General features: G+C 37.6%; 1 protein-coding gene across 3 annotated transcripts in view; it reads left to right on the top strand.

The window, feature by feature from the left end:
- HJV (hemojuvelin BMP co-receptor) overlaps window positions 1-21,590 on the top strand; it is a 100,437-nt gene that overhangs the window by 33,653 nt on the left and 45,194 nt on the right. Inside the window, exons 1-2 of one of the 3 annotated variants that reach the window (XM_053705425.1) lie at window positions 3,011-3,557; window positions 13,035-13,188. In XM_053705425.1, the coding sequence (XP_053561400.1) occupies window positions 13,098-13,188 (91 nt within the window). In that variant the 5' untranslated portion in view covers window positions 3,011-3,557; window positions 13,035-13,097. Of the gene's footprint in view, window positions 1-3,010; window positions 3,558-13,034; window positions 13,189-21,590 lie in introns of those variants that run through there. The other 2 variants (XM_053705428.1, XM_053705423.1) reach the window with 2 other exon arrangements.

Raw genomic sequence — 21,590 nt, forward strand, 5'->3', positions numbered from 1 at the left:
ACTTATTAACCCCTAATCCGCCGCCCACCCACATCGCGACTATTAAATAAAGTTATTAACCCCTATTCCGCCGCTCCCCGACATCGCTGACACTATAATAAAGTTATCAACCCCTATGCCGCCGCTCCCCAGACATCACCAACACTATAATAACGTTATTAACCCCTAAACCTCCGGCCTCCCACATTGCCACCACTAAATAAACCTATTAACCCCTAAACCTTTGCCTCCAACACTGCCGCCACTATATAAACCAATTAACCCCTAAACCTCCAGCCTCCCACATCTCCGCAACTAAATAAACCTATTAACCTCTAAACCGCCGGCCCCCCACATCGCAAAACACTAAATTCAACTATTAACTTCTAAACCTAACACCCCGTAACTTATTTAAAATTAGAATATAATTGTATTTAAATAAATAAAAACTTACCTGTGAAATAAAAATAAACCTAACATTAAACTATAAATTAACCTAATTTTAATATTCTATTAAAATACAAAAATAATACTAATTAAAAAATCTAAATTACAAATTTTAAAAAACCTTACACTAAAAAAAATAAAAAAATAAAAATAAATTACGAAAAATAAAATAGGATGAGAGCTACTGAAATCCTATTGGCTGTTCAAATCAGCCAATAGGATTTCATGTTTAAATTCTTCAAATTCAAATCAGCCAATAGGATTTCAGAAGTGCTCATCCTATTGGCTTATTTGAATTTGAAGAATCAAATCAGCCAATAGAAATGCAAGGTACGCCATTTTGAAATAGCTACCTTGCATTGAAGCTTCAGTGTACGGCGGGGACCGTATGAAGAAGACGCTCTGTGCTGGATGTCTTCGCCGCTCCGCTCTGCTCCGCACCGCCGGGATGAAGATAGAAGACGCCCCCGCGATGGATGAAGATGTCGCCGCCTGGATGAAGACTTCTCGCTGCCTGGATGGAGATGGATGTACGGACTTCAGGAACTGTGAGTAGATATGCTGGGGTTAGTGTTAGGTATTTTTTTTATTTTTTGGGGTGTTTTTTTTTCAGATTAGGGTTTGGGCAATTTGAAAAAGAGCTAAAAGCCCTTTTAAGGGCAATGAAAAAGAGCTGAATGCCCTTTTAAGGGCAATGCCCAAACAAATGCCCCTTTAGGGTTTTTTATATTGGGGGGTTGGTTGGGTGGTGGGTTTTACTTTTGGGGGGACTTTGTATTTTTTACAGGTAAAAGAGCTCTTTAGCTTAGGGCAATGCCTTACATAAGACCCTTTTAAGGCAATTTGTAGTTTATTGTAGGCTAGGGGTGTTTTTATTTTGGGGGGCTTTTTTATTTTTATAGGGCTATTAGATTAGGTGTAATTGTTTGTTTTTTTTGATAATTTCATTTATTATTTTTTGTAAGGTTAGTGTTTTTTTATTTTTTTGTAATTTAGTGCTTATTATTTTTTGCAATTTTATATTTTTTAATTTTTCTTGTAGTGTTTATTAAATTTGTAATTTATATTTTTTAATTGGTAGTATTTTTTTATTTATTAGAATTGTAAGGTTAGATTAATTTATAGATTAATGGTAGGTTTATTTTATTTCCCAGGTAAGTTTTTATTTATTTAAAGATAGTTATATTATATAAAGTTAGGGGGGGTGTTAGGTTTAGGGGTTAATAGTTTTGCAATGTGCGGGGCCGGCGGTTTAGGGGTTAATAGGTTTATTTAGTTGCATAGATGTGGGATGCCGGAGGTTTAGTGGTTAATAGGTTTATTTAGTTGCAGATATGTGGGGGGGGGCGGCGGTTTAGGGTTTAATAGGTTTATTTAGTAGCGGTGATGTAGGAGGCCGGAGATTTAGGGGTTAATAGGTTTATTTAGTGGCGGCGATGTGGGAGGCCGAAGGTTTAGGGGTTAATAACTTTATTATAGTGTTGTCGATGTCGGGGAGCGGCAAAATAGGGGTTAATAACTTTATTTAGGTGTCAGTGATGTCGGGAGCGGCGGATTAGGGGTGTTTATGCTAGGTTTAAACTTAATTTTTTTTTCCTCATAGACATCAATGTGGTTGCGTTACGGCGATCTCCATTCCGCTATCGCAGGTGTTAGATTTTTTTTTCCAACACTCTCTCCCCATTGATGTGTATGGAGGAAAGAGTGCACGAGCACGTCAAAGCAGCCCTTGGATTTTGCACGGTATGGAGCTTAACGCCACCATATCGCACGCACAAGGAAACTTTTCAGTAACTCGTAATGGCAGCGCTATGGAGAGTGAAATAAAGCAACTTTTTTTTGGCGTTAGTTTCGCACCCTGTTTAGAGAAAAAACTCGTAATCTTTTGAGGAGTGAGGACTTGAAAATGGAATTTAATGTTAAAAAATGATTTTATGTTTCACTAATTTGTATGATAAATATCTCATGTAAAATTAATTTCTGAGTTCTATAAAAATAATAAATAAAAAAATTTAAGCTGGACTATCTCTTTAAGTACTACAAATAAAGACATAACGCCCCCTGTCAAGATAACGCACATGCAAATTCCTATGTTCTTCATGCACTCTAAACCGACAGGAGTAAAAGATTTCTTATTGCGCTCTAAGCTGACAGGAGTTATTTGTGTACTGATACAATGTATATACATAGTGAAAAATGGCAGAAATATATCGGAAGAAGCGTGCTAAAACTTTAATATATATTATCTACATTTGCTAATTTAATTGAAATTACTATAATAGTTATATAACATTTATTGAAAATGTTGCCAATGTCTGATTAGACCTTATTCTGACAATATTACAACAAAAAAATGTCAAATTGTATTCCATCATATCCTTGTGCTTGCTGAGCATACTAATTTCTGTCATATGAAGGCAGTTTGTTTAGCCATGATGTCAGGAAAGAACAAAATACTTATCTATTTACTTGTCTCTACCAGGAATAAGTTGATCATTACCTCTGTGTTTTTGTAAAAAGTAGAAATATCATGCAATGAGAGTTATTTCTACCCTGCGTTTATTGCTTAATCGCACATTAGTTCACAGAGATTAATTACAACTGGGACTCTTTACCTATCTTTTTTTGATAACACAGCTCATAACATTTGGAACTTCTTATTGAAAACTGGATTGAAAATAAATACCAAAAGAACAAGCTGATCTTCAAAGAGATTTAGTGAACAATTACAAAAAAAGCATTGATCAAATATGTGATTTATTTTGTTTCTTTGGAAATATTTCCCCAAACGATGGGATACGACGCAGAAATGTTTGTGACTCTAGCAATATGGGGCTCTTTCAGATCCACTGTTGTACATTGCTGTTCTTTATGAAGTTTAGTATATCTTTTTATACTGACAGCTCTCCAGCCAGTTGCTGTCATCATAGATACTTCAGGACAGCTGCCTATGAAAGTCCTGGATTATCACTCTTATGAAACAGGACAAGAAAGAGAACGGACCTGGCTTCTAGCACAGGCTCTTTTCCCAATGCGTTGCAGGTGAGCTGCTCTATTGAAAAGCACATGTGCTCTGATATCTTTACGTTCACAGAAAATTCTCCACAAACAATAATGGGAAAACTTTCAAGGTATAGTATATTGTACCCATTTTTGTGTATGACATCATATATGTGTAATACATAGCATTCTTATTTAAAATATAGATTTGCAGTAAGACATGTATCCTAAATAAAAAGCTTTCCCTATAATGAAAGGAAAATATACAATTATGATGCTATCCCTGGGCTTTATTTAATATAAAAATAAAAAAATGTAAATGCAGTATATTATTTTGTCAGTGGAACACTTTAGTGAATACTTTTTCAACAAAGAATAAGTCATGTGCATAAACATAGTTGGCTTTCATTATTTTAGATATTTTCGAAGACTTGCATATTTTAATGTGTACTTTATTGGATCCATTTTGTTTCAAAATAACTGATATAAATATTCAAAAATATTTAAAGTAATATTAATGCTTTAAATACATTATATGTGCAGTTTAGTACAAGACAAAAATGTAGATTTTTAAATATAGATTTAAATGTATATTTTAAATTATCATATATATTTTTAATTCAAATTGATTGCATAAAAATGAGTATTGATATAATCTAAAATAAAACGTAAATATGGGACCCAACCCAATGTTTTAAAAAATTCAACAAGAAGCTGTTTCTACTATATTTTACAGAATCATTTACAAATCAGTATATTAAGTTAGTATTTGTATTCCCAATCACTCAAACACACTGATATTCTGCAATAGGGAATATTATAAAAAGGGGTTGCTTATCATTGCATAGTCTCATCTACTGGAAGCATCTTGACCTAGTAAAATATGTAAATGCTCTGTATCAGAGGCCCGAAGAGGACAAAAAAAAAAAAGAAAAAGAAAACTGTCTTTGCATGGTAATTTAATGTACATCTGTAACATCTTTTCCCCATGACATCTGGACACATGTTTATCTGGGAGGAAATACTTCCCATCTCTTTAGAGAGCAATTAGCTGGACTGCAAAGAGTTTGATCATCCAAGGTCCCTCCCATTCCCAGCTGCACATACTGCTGAAATACAGCAGGTGGATGTGAAGGGTGTCCTTATGATTGGGTACTTTCCATGCAGTTCCCAAATGTTATTTGTCTTCTCTCTTTGATGCATGGACAAATGGTTTATATAAGAGCAGAGTCAATGCAACTGAGTGGAAGGATACTTTAAAGGGACACTGAACCCAATTTTTTTTTATTTCGTGATTCAGAAAGAGCATGAAATTTTAAGCAACTTTCTAATTTACTCCTATTATCAAATTTTCTTTATTCTCTTGATATCTTTATTTGAAATGCAAGAATGTAAGTTTAGATGCCGGCCCATTTTTGGTGAACAACCTGGGTTGTCCTTGCTGATTGGTGGATAAATTCATCCACCAATAAAAAAGAGCTGTCCAGAGTCTGAACCAAGAAAAAAGCTTAGATGCCTTCTTTTTCAAATAAAAATAGCAAAGGAACGAAGAAAATGTGATAGTAGGAGTAAATTAGAAAGTTGCTTAAAATTGCATGCTCTATCTAAATCACGAAAGAAAAAATATGTGTTCAGTGTCCCTTTAACGTCTGTGTCTCAGTGCAGGTTGGAAAAAGAAAAAAAAAAGTTGTTTTTTTTGTGTGGAGGGGATTGCAAGGTCAGTAATCCAGATGTTTGCTATGGGAGAGCATGCTGTGCCAATTTGTAGTTTTTATTTCTTGTGACATGACATCTGCATTTAGACATAAATCTTGGTTGTTGCCTAGAATCAGAGGTGGAAGTGAAAACAGTTTTTAGAACTCTTGTGGTGAACTCAGCAGACCATTGGTGGCATAAAGGCTGAGGTGAATGGCTTGCCCAGCATAAGGGGTATGTGTGGGAAATACTTATTACACATCTTCCCAAAAAGCTGGAGTGATTTTGTGATGTCATCCCAAGGTTTTGTCAGCTGGAGCAGCAGCAGATGCTTGCAGCCGAGGCCAGACCTTGTGAAAATAATAGTCTAACATGTTACTATTGCTAAGCAATATACTGCAGATTGTTTCACATACAGAAAACTAATGGTCAACACAGCTTTTCAATTTTTTTATCATTTCTTACCAACCATCTGGATTTTTTCCCTTTGTCAGCATACTCAGTGCTGCACTTATTTATAATACCAAAAACATTCCTGTGATCTACCATTGCTGTCAACAAGCTGACTCTTACTGAACTGTTAGAATCTTACTGTATATACCAAGTCAATATTTCTAGTAAAAAATAAGAACAACCAAACCTACTTATTTTTATAGATTCTCATAAAAAATATCTACTGTATATGCTAGGAACAAATAATAGTATTTCTGACAAAATGGTACCTGATGCAGTGAGGGGAAGGTCAGTGTTATCAATTATTTGCGTAAAAGGACCACTAACATCAAAATTAAACTTTCATGATTCAGACAGAGCAAAGAATTGTTAGCAACTTTAAAATTAACTTCCATTTTCAAAATGTGCAAAATCTTTTAAGATGCTCATTTTCTGAGGCACCGGCTCCTACTGAGCATGTGCAAGAATTCACAAAATGTAATGCAATATAATATATATTGTAATTGGCTGGTGGCTGTCACATGATGCAGGTGGAAGAAAATTTAAACTATCTAAAATTTGTCAGAAAAACATCTACTACCCATTTGAAATTCAGAACAAGGGCACAATGATCTGGGTTGGCGAGATTATTAAAGAATGCTCACCATTGAATCTATTTCCCTGGTGGAATGATCTAAAGCCAGATTTACCCTGAAAACAAAGTGTCTCGCTAAGGGGCATATACTACATTTTCATATGCTTTACCAAAGTGCACAATAAAATTTGTATTTTAAGCATCATACAAAATGAATAATTGAACTATTCATGCAAAAATATGCAGGAAAAAATTGTATTGTTAAGGTGCATCAAAAATTGTAACAAAATTCTTCACTGAAAATTGTATTTTAGCACAAACTTAAAATTTGTATGTGAATTACACTAGAATAAATCATATTAAATGTGCACAGCATAAATTGTAATTTAAGTACAATGGATGTGCAAACATCACTTAGAAATTTGTACTTTTAAGTTCTAAATACAAAGCGTAATTGTTGTTTTTTCATAAAAATGGGCTGAACATGGGCATTCCATGGGCGTATATGAAATTGTATTTCTAATCCCATTTTTATATTACAGATTTAATAGGTTTATTCACAATCTAAAAGGTAGCAAAGTTGTGAAAAAATACTCAAAATACTTAATACCATAAAAGACAAACACATACATACAAAAACATAAGAGATTTAAGATGCTATACACAGAAAGCAGCGTAAATGTGATTTATATTGGCTGCAGGATTTAATTTTTAAAGTCCCCTTGATCACTGCTAACTTTGCTGTAAGGAGTGAAGTGTCCCTTTCCAACTAGCTCCATTACTTTTAATAGGAGGCATCTCGTCACTCGCAGGGACTGACCCTTTTTTATGATAATTCCACCAGGGCAGCCCCTGCGAGGTTTGGGATGAAAAACCACATCTGAATTTGCAAAGTTTAGATCATCGGGCCCTTAGAGTAGTAGATGTGGCATCTTCCTTAAAGTGTGAACAAAATGAAGGCACTGATGTTACCACCATTTCCACTGGCAACCCCCCCCCCCCCTATTGCCTGAAGGAAGATACTCAAAAGGGTTATGCACACTTACATTCCTGCCCTCATATTGTATACACACATATGAATAGATAAAGGTTATGGGTAAAGTGTAGTTACTGAGTTGTTGATCAGCACTTTTTTTATTTTTAGTTGCAACTTAACAATTTTAGCAAACATTACTTTATACATAGTACAAAATGGGACAGTCTACACCAAAATTGTTATTGTTTAAAAAGATAGATAATTCCTTTACTACCCATTCCCCAGGTTTGCACAACTAACGTTGTTATATTAATATACTTTATAACAATTAATCCACTATAAACAGCCTCTTATCACATGCATTTCTATTAGCTTTTCACAAGACACTGCTAATCCATGTACAGTGGGGCAAAAAAGTATTTAGTCAGCCACCAATTGTGCAAGTTCTCCCACTTAAGAAGATGAGAGAGGCCTCTAATTTTCATCATAGGTATACCTCAACTATGAGAGACAAAATGTGGAAACAAATCCAGACAATCACATTGTCTGATTTGGAAAGAATTTATTTGCAAATTATGGTAGAAAATCCTAAATCAAACACAATCCTGAAGCAAAACACTCGGCTAGATTATGAGTTTTGCGTTAGGAGCTATGTGGTGCTAACGAGCAGTTTTTTCTCACCGCTCACTTACCTGCAGCACTGTTATTACAGGTTTTTACAAACCCAGCATTAACAGGCAAGAAGTGAGCGTAGAGCAAAATTTTGCTCCATACCGCACTCCAATCCCAGTGCTGCTTAAGTCAGCTGTGAGCTGGTTATACGTGCTCGTGCACCATTTCCCCATAGACATCTGCCAAAAAGCAGAGTAAAACTCAGTAACGCAGCCCCATTGATTCCTATGGGGAAACACATTTTATGTTTACACCTAACACCCTAACATGAACCCCGAGTCTTAACACCCCTAATCTTACACTTATTAACCCCTATTCTGCCGCCCCCGACATCGCAGACACCTACATTATTTTTATTAACCCCTAATCTGCCGCTCCGGACACCGCCACCACCTACATTATACTTATTAACCCCTAATCTGTTGCCCCCAACATCACCACCACCTACATTATATTTATTAACCCCTAATCTGCCGCCCCCAATGTCGCCGCAACCTACCTACACTTATTAACCCCTAATCTGCTGCCCCCAACGTCGCCGCCACTATATTAAATGTATTAACCCCTAAACCTAAGTCTACTAAACTAAATTAAATACAGTTAAATAAATTAAATTAGCTAAATCACACAAAAACCCCCACTAAATTACAGAAAATAAAAAACAAATTACAGATCTTTAAACTAATTACACCTAATCTAATAGTCCTATCAAAATAAAAAAGCCCCCCCCCCAAAATAAAAAAAAACCCTAGCCTAAACTAAACTATCAATAGCCCTTAAAAGGACCTTTTGCTGGGCATTGCCCCAAAGTAATCAGCTCTTTTACCTGTAAAAAAAATAATGCAAACAACCCCCCCAACAGTAAAACCCACCACCCACACAACCAACCCCCAAATAAAATACTAACTAAAAAAACCTAAGCTCCCCATTGCCCTAAAAAAGGGCATTTAGCTCTTTTGCAAGCACAAAACCCTAACCTAAAAAATAAACCCACCCAATACACTCTTAAAAAAATCCTAACACTAACCCCCGAAGATTCACTTACCGGGAGAAGTCTTCATCCATGCGGCAAGATGTCCTCAACGAAGCTGGCAGAAGTGGTCCTCCAGACGGGCAGAAGTGGTCCTCCAGACGTGCAGAAGTCTTCATCCAGACGGCATCTTCTATCTTCATCCTTCCGGCGCGGGTCTATCTTCAAGACATCCAACACGGAGCATCCTCTTCAAACGACAGCTTCTTCGTAATGAATATCTCTTTAAGTGACGTCATCCAAGATGGCGTCCCTTAGATTCCGATTGGCTGATAGAATTCTATCAGCCAATCGGAATTAAGGTAGAAAAAATCTTATTGGCTGATGCAATCAGCCAATAGGATTGAGCTGGCATTCTATTGGCTGTTTCAATCAGCTAATAGAATGCAAGCTCAATCCTATTGGCTGATCCAATCAGCCAATAGGATTGACGTTCAATCCTATTGGCTGATTCAATCAGCCAATAGGATTTTTTCTACCTTAATTCTGATTGGCTTTTAAGGGCAATGCCCATCCAAATGCCCTTTTCAGGGCAATGCGGAGCTTAGGTTTTTTAGTTAGTATTTTATTTGGGGGGTTGGTTGTGTGGGTGGTGGGTTTTACTGTTGGGGGGGTTTGTTTGTATTTTTTTTTTGCAGGTAAAAGAGCTGATTACTTTGGGGCAATGCCCCGCAAAAGGCCCTTTTAAGGGCTATTGATAGTTTAGTTTAGGCTAGGTTTTTTTTTTATTGGGGGGGGGGTGCTTTTCTTATTTTGATAGGGCTATTAGATTAGGTGTAATTAGTTTAAAGATCTGTAATTTGTTTTTTATTTTCTGTAATTTAGTGTTTGTTTGTTTGTTTGTTTTTGTGATGTAGCTAATTTAATTTATTTAATTGTATTTAATTTAGTTAATTTATATAATTTATATATAACTATAGTGTAGTGTTAGGTGTTATTGTAACTTAGGTTAGGTTTTATTTTACAGGTCAATTTGTATTTATTTTAGCTAGGTAGTTATTAAATAGTTAATAACTATTTAATAACTATTCTACCTAATTAAAATAAATACAAACTTGCCTGTAAAATAAAAATAAACCCTAAGCTAGCTACAATGTAACTATTAGTTATATTGTAGCTAGCTTAGGGTTTATTTTATAGGTAAGTATTGAGTTTTAAATAGGAATAATTTAGTTAATTATAGTAATTTTCTTTATTATTTAAATTATATTTAAGTTAGGGGGTGTTAGGGTTAGACTTAGATTTAGGGGTTAATACATTTAATATAATGGTGGCGACGTTGGGGACAGCAGATTAGGGGTTAATAAGTATAATGTAGGTGGCGGCGATGTTAGGGGCGGCAGATTAGGGGTTAATAATATTTAACTAGTGTTTGTGAGGCGGGAGTGCAGCGGTTTAGGGGTTAATATGTTTATTCTAGTGGCGGTGATGTCCGGAGCGGCAGATTAGGGGTTAAAATTTTTATTATAGTGTTTGTGATGCGGGAGGGCCTCGGCTTAGGGGTTAATAGGTAGTTTATGGGTGTTAGTGTACTTTTTAGCACTTTAGTTATGAGTTTTATGCTACGGCGCTGTAGTGTAAAACTCATAACTACTGACTTTAGAATGCGTTATGGATCTTGTCGGTAGAGGCTGTACCGCTCACTTTTTGGCCTCCCAGGACAGACTCGTAATACCGGCGCTATGGAAGTCCCATAGAAAAAAGGGTTTACAAAGTTTACGTAAGTCGTTTTGCAGTAAGGCCAAAAAAGTGTGCGGTACCCCTAAACCTGCAAGACTCGTAATAGCAGCGGTAGTGAAAAAGCAGCGTTAGGACCTGATAACGCTGCTTTTTCAGCTTAACGCAAAACTAATCTAGCCGAGTGTAAGCACAGAAGCACTGCATGTCTTATAATGCTTCTGTCAAATTCTACCTTCCATGTCTTTACTGTATCTCATTATAGCACTGCTAAATCTGTTGGTGCATTATAATTAATGATAATAATACTATTGCTAATAATAATAATAACCATATTTGAAAGTTGGAGCCACCGTTTCTGCATTAGCATCAGTACTTGTCCAAAGTGTCTTCTTAATAATTTTCTGAAATTTTGCTTTAAACAAAGTACCAGATATATTGGGCAATCACAGAATAAACGTAAGACAGATTTCTCCAAACAATGCTAAGGATTGATGATATAAATTCTATTAAAGTCAAATGAGCTGCTGGATGCTGTGTGGCAGTGTCTGTCTATTTATTCTTGCCATATTAAGTGGTGATGAATTGTTTCAGATTTTTGTTCTCTCAAGAGCTCTGCATATGCATCAGGCAACTTCCACAGCTGAGCAGCATTAGAAATGCATTCCACTACGTGACAGGCCAAATGGCACAGTTAATACCATGGGTTAGAGAGGACGGCAGGCAAGCAGATGGGTGGAAGGGGTAAAAGATTTTTCGCTACTTCTAGTAAAGCATACTCCATTCAAATAAAACAGGAAGCATCTTTTTTTATTGATTTTATAAAAATTAAAATCTATCATTTTTCAAGTAATTTTGTTGATACAACCTAAACTCGCTGATAATAAGCTAGATGGTCCAGATTACAAGTGAAGCACAAAAATGTGCTGTGGAGCATTAACATCATGTAAAAATATGCACCTAAGGACACAATAGAAGATTAGTACAATTGTGCTTGCCGTTTACATACATATTCTATCATTATAGTATACAATCCATATGCATTAAACAACTGACATACATATATCATATACCCACAATTCCCCAGCTCCTATAGGTGTATTATTGATATGTTTAATTCACTATTGTATTGTAAGAACAGGGGTTAAGTTTCTAGTGACACGTGTAAATGGTATTGTCATACAGTACTGTGTAAAGGGATCATTTACATTTCACCTTCAATGTAGATGGCAATGCCGCTTTGAATATATAGCTATCAGAGAAGCACTTAAATGTATGGTAAAATGCCTCTCAGCGATGCCTTTAAACAGTTATCAGGGTGTAAATAATGGGCTTTGGTATACAGACAGAGGTTATATAAGGAAGCATGTGTGGGTACAGAAAGTGATAAAATAAGGAAATCTAATTTCCTTGCAAGCTCAAATAATAAATCCAGCTATTTTATTTATAAAAATAAACACAAAAAAGCAATTTCTCATACATTTTATGCTCAGCTGTTTTATACTCAGCTGCAGCTGTTTAAACAAGTCATTGGAAACACATAAAGGGAAAAACAATTTTACAGTACACTGTCCCTTTAATACCTGTTTTTCAAAAGCACTATGATTGCACTACTACCTCTCCCGATTCAGGGCCAAATTACAAGTGGTGCGCTATTTAGTGCTTTTTTTGCTCAAGTGCAAACAACGCCAGAAGTAAACTTTTAACACATTTTTCTTAGCGCACGATTTACAAGTTGAAAGTAAATGGTTTGCAGCCCAGCAAAACCCAACGTGTGCTAACTTCTGCACTTCGGATATCACAACCATGTTAAATTCTTCTCCTCATAAACTTTAATGGATCGCCCTGCTGAAAAAAACTAACCCTTATTGCTTCTTTCCTTTTAAAAGCTTTGTTTTTTTATGCTATTACGTAGCTTAATTCCATAACCCATTTTCAACCCTAGATCCCTAGGTCTGTTCTGAGTAGCTACCCCCACTCCCCACATCAAACAGATCTAGTTAATATTTATTTAGAAATCTCCTATTGTAGCTAAAGGTACTGAAACATAAATGTGACAATAAATGGTTAAACATACGATAGTATACACAGCTAAATAACAAATACATTTCTTTAGCACAGTGACCATTCATTTTAGTGTCATATGAATCTGTTAAAGCTGTACCCCTTTATTATTTAAGTAATTGCATGTTTGTGAAATATTACCCTGTCATCATGCACCTAATGTGATAAGTCTATGTAATATGTTGGTGCTTTATAAATAAAAAACATTATTATTACTATTATTATTAATAATAATAATATTAATAATAATAAATACAAATGTTCTTTATATGTAAAAATGGAGGCCAGTTAACCTCCCTCCACTCAAAAATTAATGTTCAACTAGTAATATATATGAATAATTTAAAACTTTTATTTTTATGTCTTCTAGTTACAATATTTTTAAACTTAACTTTACGACCAACAGCATTTTACTCACTGTTTATAAATAAAACAAGATGAACAATGACCACATGCTTTTCTCTCAGTTTCATGGAAGAAGATAAGTGAGAGAGGAGCTGAAAATAACTGGGAGATTTGAATGGATTGGAATGGGTACACCTGATATCAGACACCACCTCCCCAAATTCTTTGACCGTTTCCTCTTTAAGACGGTGCTCCTACTTATGTTTTGTGAGCAAGGTAAGGATTATCAACAATGATTTGATTGATGTGTAAGTTTGATCCATTCTACTGGGACAACAATCACTTAAACATCATATAACTTGTTATCAGAAAAATCTAACTACTGTGTTCAGTGGCTTTTTCTGAATGAGTCAACCACCTACTCCAATGTGTCAAATTTCTTCGATGTAACACAGATCTCATGCAGCTCACAGGGCTTTCTACTGTAATCAATCTACTCATTTGTCTTTAGTTCCTAGTAAACCCTTGTAGGTTTCAGCATCTTTTCTAGGCTGTTGACAATTACATTTATCTTTACACTCAGCCTATTCCTTCTTACTTCATGCTTGTGCTACCACTTGCGTATTCTATCTCTTCCTGCTTCTTAAATTTCAGCATCTCTAAAATTTGAACTTCAGTCCATGTGTTCACTGTATATCCTGACAACTCAAATTTCCCTCGATGTCAATAACATCAATACTGAACACTCCATAAGTGCTTCATTGGGATTGTATTTCACTATGTAATCTCATTCACTACTCACATACAGTAATTGACTGCAATCCTATAGCTTTCAACTGAAGAGTGTTTGCAAAATGCAGCACTTCTAACCCAAGGTACAACCAAAATAAATTGTTATACTTTTTCTTGTCCAGTGTTAACTACTGTCACCCTATCCCTGCCAGCTTCTCTGCGATGTCCTTAGTCAGGCTTTTAGCTATCATGCACATAGCTTCACATCTGCTGTATCATTCTGTCAGACACTTTACTGGCCCTCCAGAGTTTACAGAACAGAAATCAAAATATTGACTTTATCCTGCAAAGCCCTTAGCAACAGTCAGTGCATTTTATCTGCTAATATTACCCCAAGTGCCCCCTCACTCTGCCCAGGACTTTCTCCCCTATATTATTACATCCTCCCACTTCTACATACATGCACCTAGTTTATGAAATTCCTTTTCTCACCCACCTTCAATGTTCAAAGGTTCAGCTTTCCCCTATTAATTCATTTGTTTTCAGATTAACTTGTATCTCTAAATCTGCAGGCTCAAAAGCCAAAAGCCATTTAATCATGTACAACATATCATGTAAAGTTAAAATACATGTTTTGTTACCTATCACATAACATTTTACACATATATATTTCATATTAACATAAATTTAGTTTTTTACCTACTTAAAGGAAAGTCAAAATGAAATATTAATAACTCAAACAGAGCCTACAATTTTAAACATCTTTCTAGTTTACTTCAGTTATCAAATTTACTTTGTTCTCTTGGAATCCTCTGTTGAAGACCATACCCAGGTAAGCTCGAGACGGAGCGTGCACCTGTCTGAGCACTGTATAACAACAGTGTTTGCAACAATTATGTAACATATAGTTGCAATCATTGTTGCACTGTAGTGCTCAACAATGTAAAATTTTATTGAGAAACATTGTTGCAAACACTGCTATCATATAGTGCTCAGGACATGTGCAGGCTCCTGAACAGGTATGCTATATATGTATGCTCTTCAACAAAGGATACAAAGAGACTGAAGAAAATATGTGTTGTTGTTTTTTTTTTTTTAAAAGGTAAACTGGAAATGTTATGCTCTATCCACTCCCTGGTAATTTCCTGACTTGACTACTGTAATAACCTACTAACTGGCCTCCCTCTCTTCCTCCCTTAAATCCATCCTAAATGCCTCTGCTAATCCACCTCTCTCGACGCTGTGTATCTGCTGCACCTCTGGCTCCCCATTCGCAGCAGAATTAAATTCCAAATTCTAACCCTGACCTACAAAGCCCTCACCAATGCTGCCCCACCCTAACTGTCCTCACTCATCAACAAATATTCTGCAGCCCGCCGTATAACATTCAACAATGACCTACTCCTTACATCCTCTACCATCACCTCCTCCCATGCTAGACTACAGGACTTCACACGTGCGGCACCAACCCTGTGGAACGCACTAACTCGAGCTGTCAGACTTTCCCCTAACCTCTCCTCCTTTAAATGCTCCCTAAAGACCTTTTTGTTCAAGGAAGCTTATCATATTTTAAACAAATGAATTTCACTAACCTAACAGTCGCCCTTATCTAACTCCTCACTAACATCATTCACACCTTTGCAGTCCCCACCTCCTGTTTCCCATGTTTCACTGTTGTACTTTTATCTTTGTACTCATGGACAGTGCTGCAGAATCTATTGGGGCTTTATAAATAAAGAATAATAATAATAATAATTTTGACTTCCATGTCTCTTTAATTTAACATATGTTTACCTTCTTGTTTCAAGCGCTAAAAGACAGCATGTACTGTATATTTTGTCTATTAGCCACCACTAACTTCCACCCAAACCTACCACTATTCTCAATGGTGCATTCTAGTGTAGGGTGACCAGATGTCCCTGATTTCCGGGGACAGTCCCCGGATTGACGAGACTGTCCCCGGACAAATTATGCCCACGGAAATGTCCCCGGGAAGCAGGGCCACCATCAGGGGATGAAATGGGTGATTCCAGTTAGGGGCCCACTGGGAGAGGGCCTGGCCCCTGACTTAGTGTAGGCAACTGGTTTGGGATCTCTACAGGGCCCTCTGTCTGACCGCCGCTCCAGAAATTTAGTCTGGTGCTTCTGGGCCCAGTCTCTGCACTGAAGGGCTGGAACTACATGTTCCAGAATGCCTTGGAGCAAGGGCCAGCAAATCAGAGTGTGAGGGAGGAGCTCCCGCCCAAGTTGAGTGGGAGGGTTCAGTGCAGAGCAGCAGTCTTCCAGTGCTGGGGAGAAAAGGACTGTTGAGAAAGCCAATTCCTTGAAAACTCTAATCTGACATCACTTCCGGTGACTCTTATTTTCACTATCTGTTTTTGCCTGTCTTGGGGGGCGCACCGCTGATCCTCTGGCATACACCTCAAGTAAACATTGGGGAATGAGGTTTACAAGGGGGGCATAGCCCCCCTTTAACCCCCCCCCCCTCCAGGCGGAGGCAAAATAGATAGTGAAGATAGGCGATTACAGTGCCCATCTGATTGGTTGTGAATCCTGTCACTCACTGAGACACGGACCAATCAGATGCATGGAATCACCGGAAGTGAAGTCAGATTGGAGTTTTCGATGTATTGGAGTTCTCGATAGAACACTGGCTATGAGAGAGGTAGGCAGTGCAGGACAGTACAATACAGTAGCAGTGTTTTTAGTGCCTGCATTTAGAGGAGACCTGTGTGTATATATTGTGTCAGTCAGAAAATAACATTGGAAAGATAGTGAGAGCAGTAAGAGCTCAGAACTTTGCATTGGGACAACACTGTGAGGCACTGACTGTTCCCACTGAGCATGAATTCAGTTTGCTGTCAGCTAAGTTACACATAGTTTTGTTTTGTCTCATCTGCTTGATAACCCACAGCTGTAATTAATCTTTATGATGGTGTGCCATGCAGTCCCCCTGTTAAATAAACAAACAGACTCTTTCCTTTATTAACCCCTTGCTGAGCAGACAAAGGTCTCATACAGCTCACTGTTATTGTCCATCCCAGTGTCTTTATTAACTTGTCAAATTTAGTGTTGAGGCTTAGAGGAGTATGTAATTTTTGTTCTACTTGAGTGGATAAAATGACTGCTTTTGAAGCTATCAATACTGCTAATAAATGCACAATGCTGCTCCTGAGAAAACTGAAGTTTCCATGGGTGGTTTATTATAGCCAAAAGTTGGGATTGTATACACTCAAGCAGAACAAAAATGTGTGTGTGACTGTTTGTGTGTGTCTAGTTATGTGTGGGAGATTGACAGTGTATGCGTGTTTGTGTCTGGCTGTGTGTGTGTGTGTGATGTGACTGACTGTGTATGCATGGCTGGGTATGTGTGTGAGTGATTGACTGTGTATGCATGTCTGGCTGTGTGTGTGACATGATTGACTATGTATGCATGTCTTGGTATGTGTGTGTGTGATGTAATTGACTGTGTATGCATGTCTAAGTATGTGTCTGTGCTTGACTGTGTATGCATGTCTGGGTATGTGTGTGTGTGTGATTGACTGTGTATGCATGTCTGGGTGTGTGTGTGTGATTGACTGTGTATGCGTGTATGTGTGTGATTGACTTTGTATGCATAACAGGATGTGTGTGTGTGATTGACTGTGTATGCATGTCTGGGTATCTGTGTGTGTGATTGACTGTGTATGCATGTCTGGCTGTGTGCGTGTGACATGATTGACTGTGTATGCATGTCTGGCTGTGTGTGTGTGTGACGTGATTGACTGTGTATGCATGTCTGGGTATGTGTGTGTGTGATTGACTATGTATGAATGTCTGGGTATGTGTGTGTGTGTGATTGACTGTGTATGCATGTCTAGGTATGTGTGTGTGCTTGACTGTGTATGCATGTCTGGGTATGTGTGTGTGATTGACTGTGTATGCATGTCTGGGGGTGTGTGTGTGATTGACTGTGTATGCATGTCTGGGTATGTGTGTGTGTGTGTGTGTGATTAACTGTATATGCATGTCTGGGTATGTGTGTAATTGACTGTGTATGCATGTCTTGGTATGTGTGTGTGTGACATAATTGACTGTGTATGCATGTCTAGGTATCTGTGTGTGCTTGACTGTGTATGCATGTCTGGGTATGTGTGTGCATGATTGACTGTGTATGCATGTCTGGGTATGTGTGTGCGATTGACTGTGTATGCATGTCTGTGTGTGTGATTGACTGTGTATGCATGTCTGTGTGTGTGATTGATTGTGTATGCATGTCTGTGTGTGTGTGCATGTGATTGACTGTGTATGCATGTCTGGCTGTGTGTGTATGTGACGTGATTGATTGTGTATGCATGTCTGGCTGTGTGTGTTTGTGTGACGTGATTGACTGTGTATGCATGTCTGGGAATGTGTGTGTGATTGGCTGTGTATGCATGTCTGGGTATGTGTGTGACTGACTGTGTATGCATGTCTGGGTATGTGTGTGTGTGATTGTGTATGCATGTCTGGCTGTGTGCGTGTGATGTGATTGGCTGTGTATGCATGTCTGGCTGTGTGTGTATGTGTGTGACGTGATTGACTGTGTATGCATGTCTGGGTATGTGTGTGTGTGACTGACTGTGTATGCATGTCTGGATATGTGTGTGTCTGTGATTGACTGTGTATACATGTCTGGGTATGTGTGTGTGATTAACTGTGTATGCATGTCTGGGTATGTGTGTGATTGAATGTGTATGCATGTCTGGCTTTGTGTGTGTGTGTGGGTGTGTGTGCGCATGACTTTGTGTGTGTTCTGTGGTAAGAATAAAATACAAAATATGCATTTTGGTAGTCATATTCCAAAAAATTCTAAGAAGTATTATTTTTTTAATCTCATGGACAAAATGTGAGAAATAACGTATATGTCATACAAAATCTCCATAAACACATACTAAATACACTGCATATATAATTTAAGGAAATATGATAATAAAATACGGCTAGATTACGAGTTGTGCGTCAGGGTAAAAAAGCAGCGTTACCAGTTCCTAACGCTGCTTTTTCAATACCGCTGCTATTACGAGTCTTGAAGGTTTAGGATCACTGCACACTATTTTGGCCTTACCGCAAAACGACTTACGTAAACTTTGTAAAGTCTTTTTTCTATGGGACTTCCATAGCGCCGGTATTACGAGTCTGTCCTGGGAGGTCAAAAAGTGAGCGGTACACCCTACCCCGTCAAGAGTCCTAACGCATTTTAAAGTTAGTAGTTATGAGTTTTACACTACAACGCTGTAGCATAAAACTCATAACTAAAGTGCTAAAAAGTACACTAAACACCCATAAACTACCTATTAACCCCTAAACAGAGGCCCTCTCGCATCGCAAACACTATAATAAAATTAACCCCTAATCTGCCGCTCCGGACACCGCCGCCTCCTACATTATATTTATGAACCCCTAATCTGCTGCCCCAACATCGCCAACACCTACATTATATTTATTAACCCCTAATCTGCCACCCCCAATGTCGCCGCAACCTACCTACACTTATTAACCCCTAATCTGCCATCCCCAGCATCGCCGCCACTATAATAAACATATTAACCCCTAAACCGCCGCACTCCCGCCTCGCAAACATTAGTTAAATATTATTAACCCCTAATATGCCGTCCCTAACATCGCCGCCACCTACCTACATTTATTAACCCCTAATCTGCCGCCCCAATGTTGTCGCCACTATACTAAATGTATTAACCCCTAAACCTAAGTCTAACCCTAACCCTAACACCCCCTAACTTAAATATAATTTAAATAAATCTAAAGAAAATTTACTATCATTAACTAAATTATTCCTATTTAAAACTAAATACTTACCTATAAAATAAACCCTAAGCTAGCTACAATATAACTAATAGTTACATTGTAGCTAGCTTAGGATTTATTTTTATTTTACAGGCAAGTTTGTATTTATTTAAACTAGGTGGGAATAGTTATTAAATAGTTATTAACTATTTAATAACTACCTAGCTAAAATAAATACAAAAGTACCTGTAAAATAAAACCTAACCTAAGTTACACTAACACCTAACACTACACTATAATTAAATAAATTAACTAAATTAACAACAATTAAATCAATGAAATTAAATTAGCTAAAGTACAAAAAAAAACACTACATTACAGAAAATAATAAACAAATTACAAGATATTTCAACTAATTACACCTAATCTAATAGCCCTATCAAAATAAAAAAAGCCCCCCCCAAAATAAAAAAACCCTAGCCTAAACTACCAATAGCCCTTAAAAGGGCCTTTTGCGGTGCATTGCCCCAAAGTAATCAGCTCTTTTACCTGAAAAAAAATAATACAAACAACCCCCCAACAGTAAAACCCACCACCCACACAACTAACCACCCAAATAAAATACTATCTAAAAAAAACTAAGCTCCCCATTGCCCTGAAAAGGGCATTTGGACGGGCATTGCCCTTAAAAGGGCAGTTAGCTCTTTTGCAGGCCCAAACCCTACCCTAAAAATAAAACCCACCCAATACACAATTAAAAAAACCTAACACTAACCCCCTGAAGATCAACTTACCGAGGGAAGTCTTCATCCAAGCCGGGCCGAAGTCCTCAACGAAGCCGGGAGAAGTCTTCATCCAAGCCGGGTGAAGTGGTCCTCCAGATGGGCAGAAGTCTTCATCCAGACGGCATCTTCTATCTTCATCCATCCGGCGTGGAGCGGGTCCATCTTCAAGACATCCGACGCGGAGCATCCTCTTCATCCGACGACTAAAGACGAATGAAGGTTCTTTTAAGTGACGTCATCCAAGATGGCGTCCCTTAGATTCCGATTGGCTGGTAGAATAGTTATTAAATAGTTATTAACTATTTAATAACTACCTAGCTAAAATAAATACAAACTTGCCTGTAAAATAAAAATAAACCCTAAGATAGCTACAATGTAACTATTAGTTATATTGTAGCTAGATTAGGGTTTATTTTACAGGTAAGTATTTCGTTTTAAATAGGAATAATGTAGTTAATGATAGGAATTTTTAGTTAGATTTCTTTTAATTATATTTAAGTTAGGGGGTGTTAGGGTTAGGGTTAGACATAGATTTAGGGGTTAATAACTTTAATATAGTGGCTGCGACGTTGGGGGTGGCAGATTAGGGGTTAATAAATGTAGGTAGGTGGCGGCAAAGTTAGGGACGGCAGATTAGGGGTTAATAATATTTAACTAATTTTTACGAGGCAGGAGTGTGGCAGTTTAGGGGTTAATATGTTTATTATAGTGGTGGCGACGTTGGGGGCGGCAGATTATGGGTTAATAAGTGTAGGTAGGTTGCGGCGATATTGGGGAAGGCAGATTAGGGGTTAATAAATATAATGTAGGTGTCTGCGATGTTGGGGGCAACAGATTAGGTGTTCATAAGTATAATGTAGGTGGCGGCGGTGTCCGGAGCGGCAGATTAGGAGTTAATAAATATAATTATAAGTGAAAAAGAGGGCGCCACATAGCGTGATACTGTTGTTATAAAATCAGAAGGCAGAATATTCAAAAAGGCTTACCAAATGGCTCGGCACCGTTCTATGACCGGTGCTATCAGACGGACTAACACTCTCAGTGGTTAGCACACTGGGTGGCCTCAGCTGAACTGCAGCCAGGTGGATGTCTGTGTTGCTTGATTGCAGTAACCAAACGTCTGTATAGACCGTGTATTGCGGACTGCAGTGGATTTTGAAATCAAACACTTTTTCACTGCCATATCCAGTCATTCGACCGAAACAAGACGAGAAAGGAGAAACCATAGGGTGCAGTGGTGACTGTAGTTTAATTAAAATTTAGACCTGCCTTAAAAGGACAGGGCGGGCCGTGGACTGGATACACTACAAGAGAAATAAATTTATCAGGTAAGCATAAATTATGTTTTCTCTTGTTAAGTGTATCCAGTCCACGGATCATCCATTACATGTGGGA

The sequence above is a fragment of the Bombina bombina genome, chromosome 1, assembly GCF_027579735.1.
Source record: "Bombina bombina isolate aBomBom1 chromosome 1, aBomBom1.pri, whole genome shotgun sequence".
NCBI lineage: Eukaryota > Metazoa > Chordata > Amphibia > Anura > Bombinatoridae > Bombina > Bombina bombina.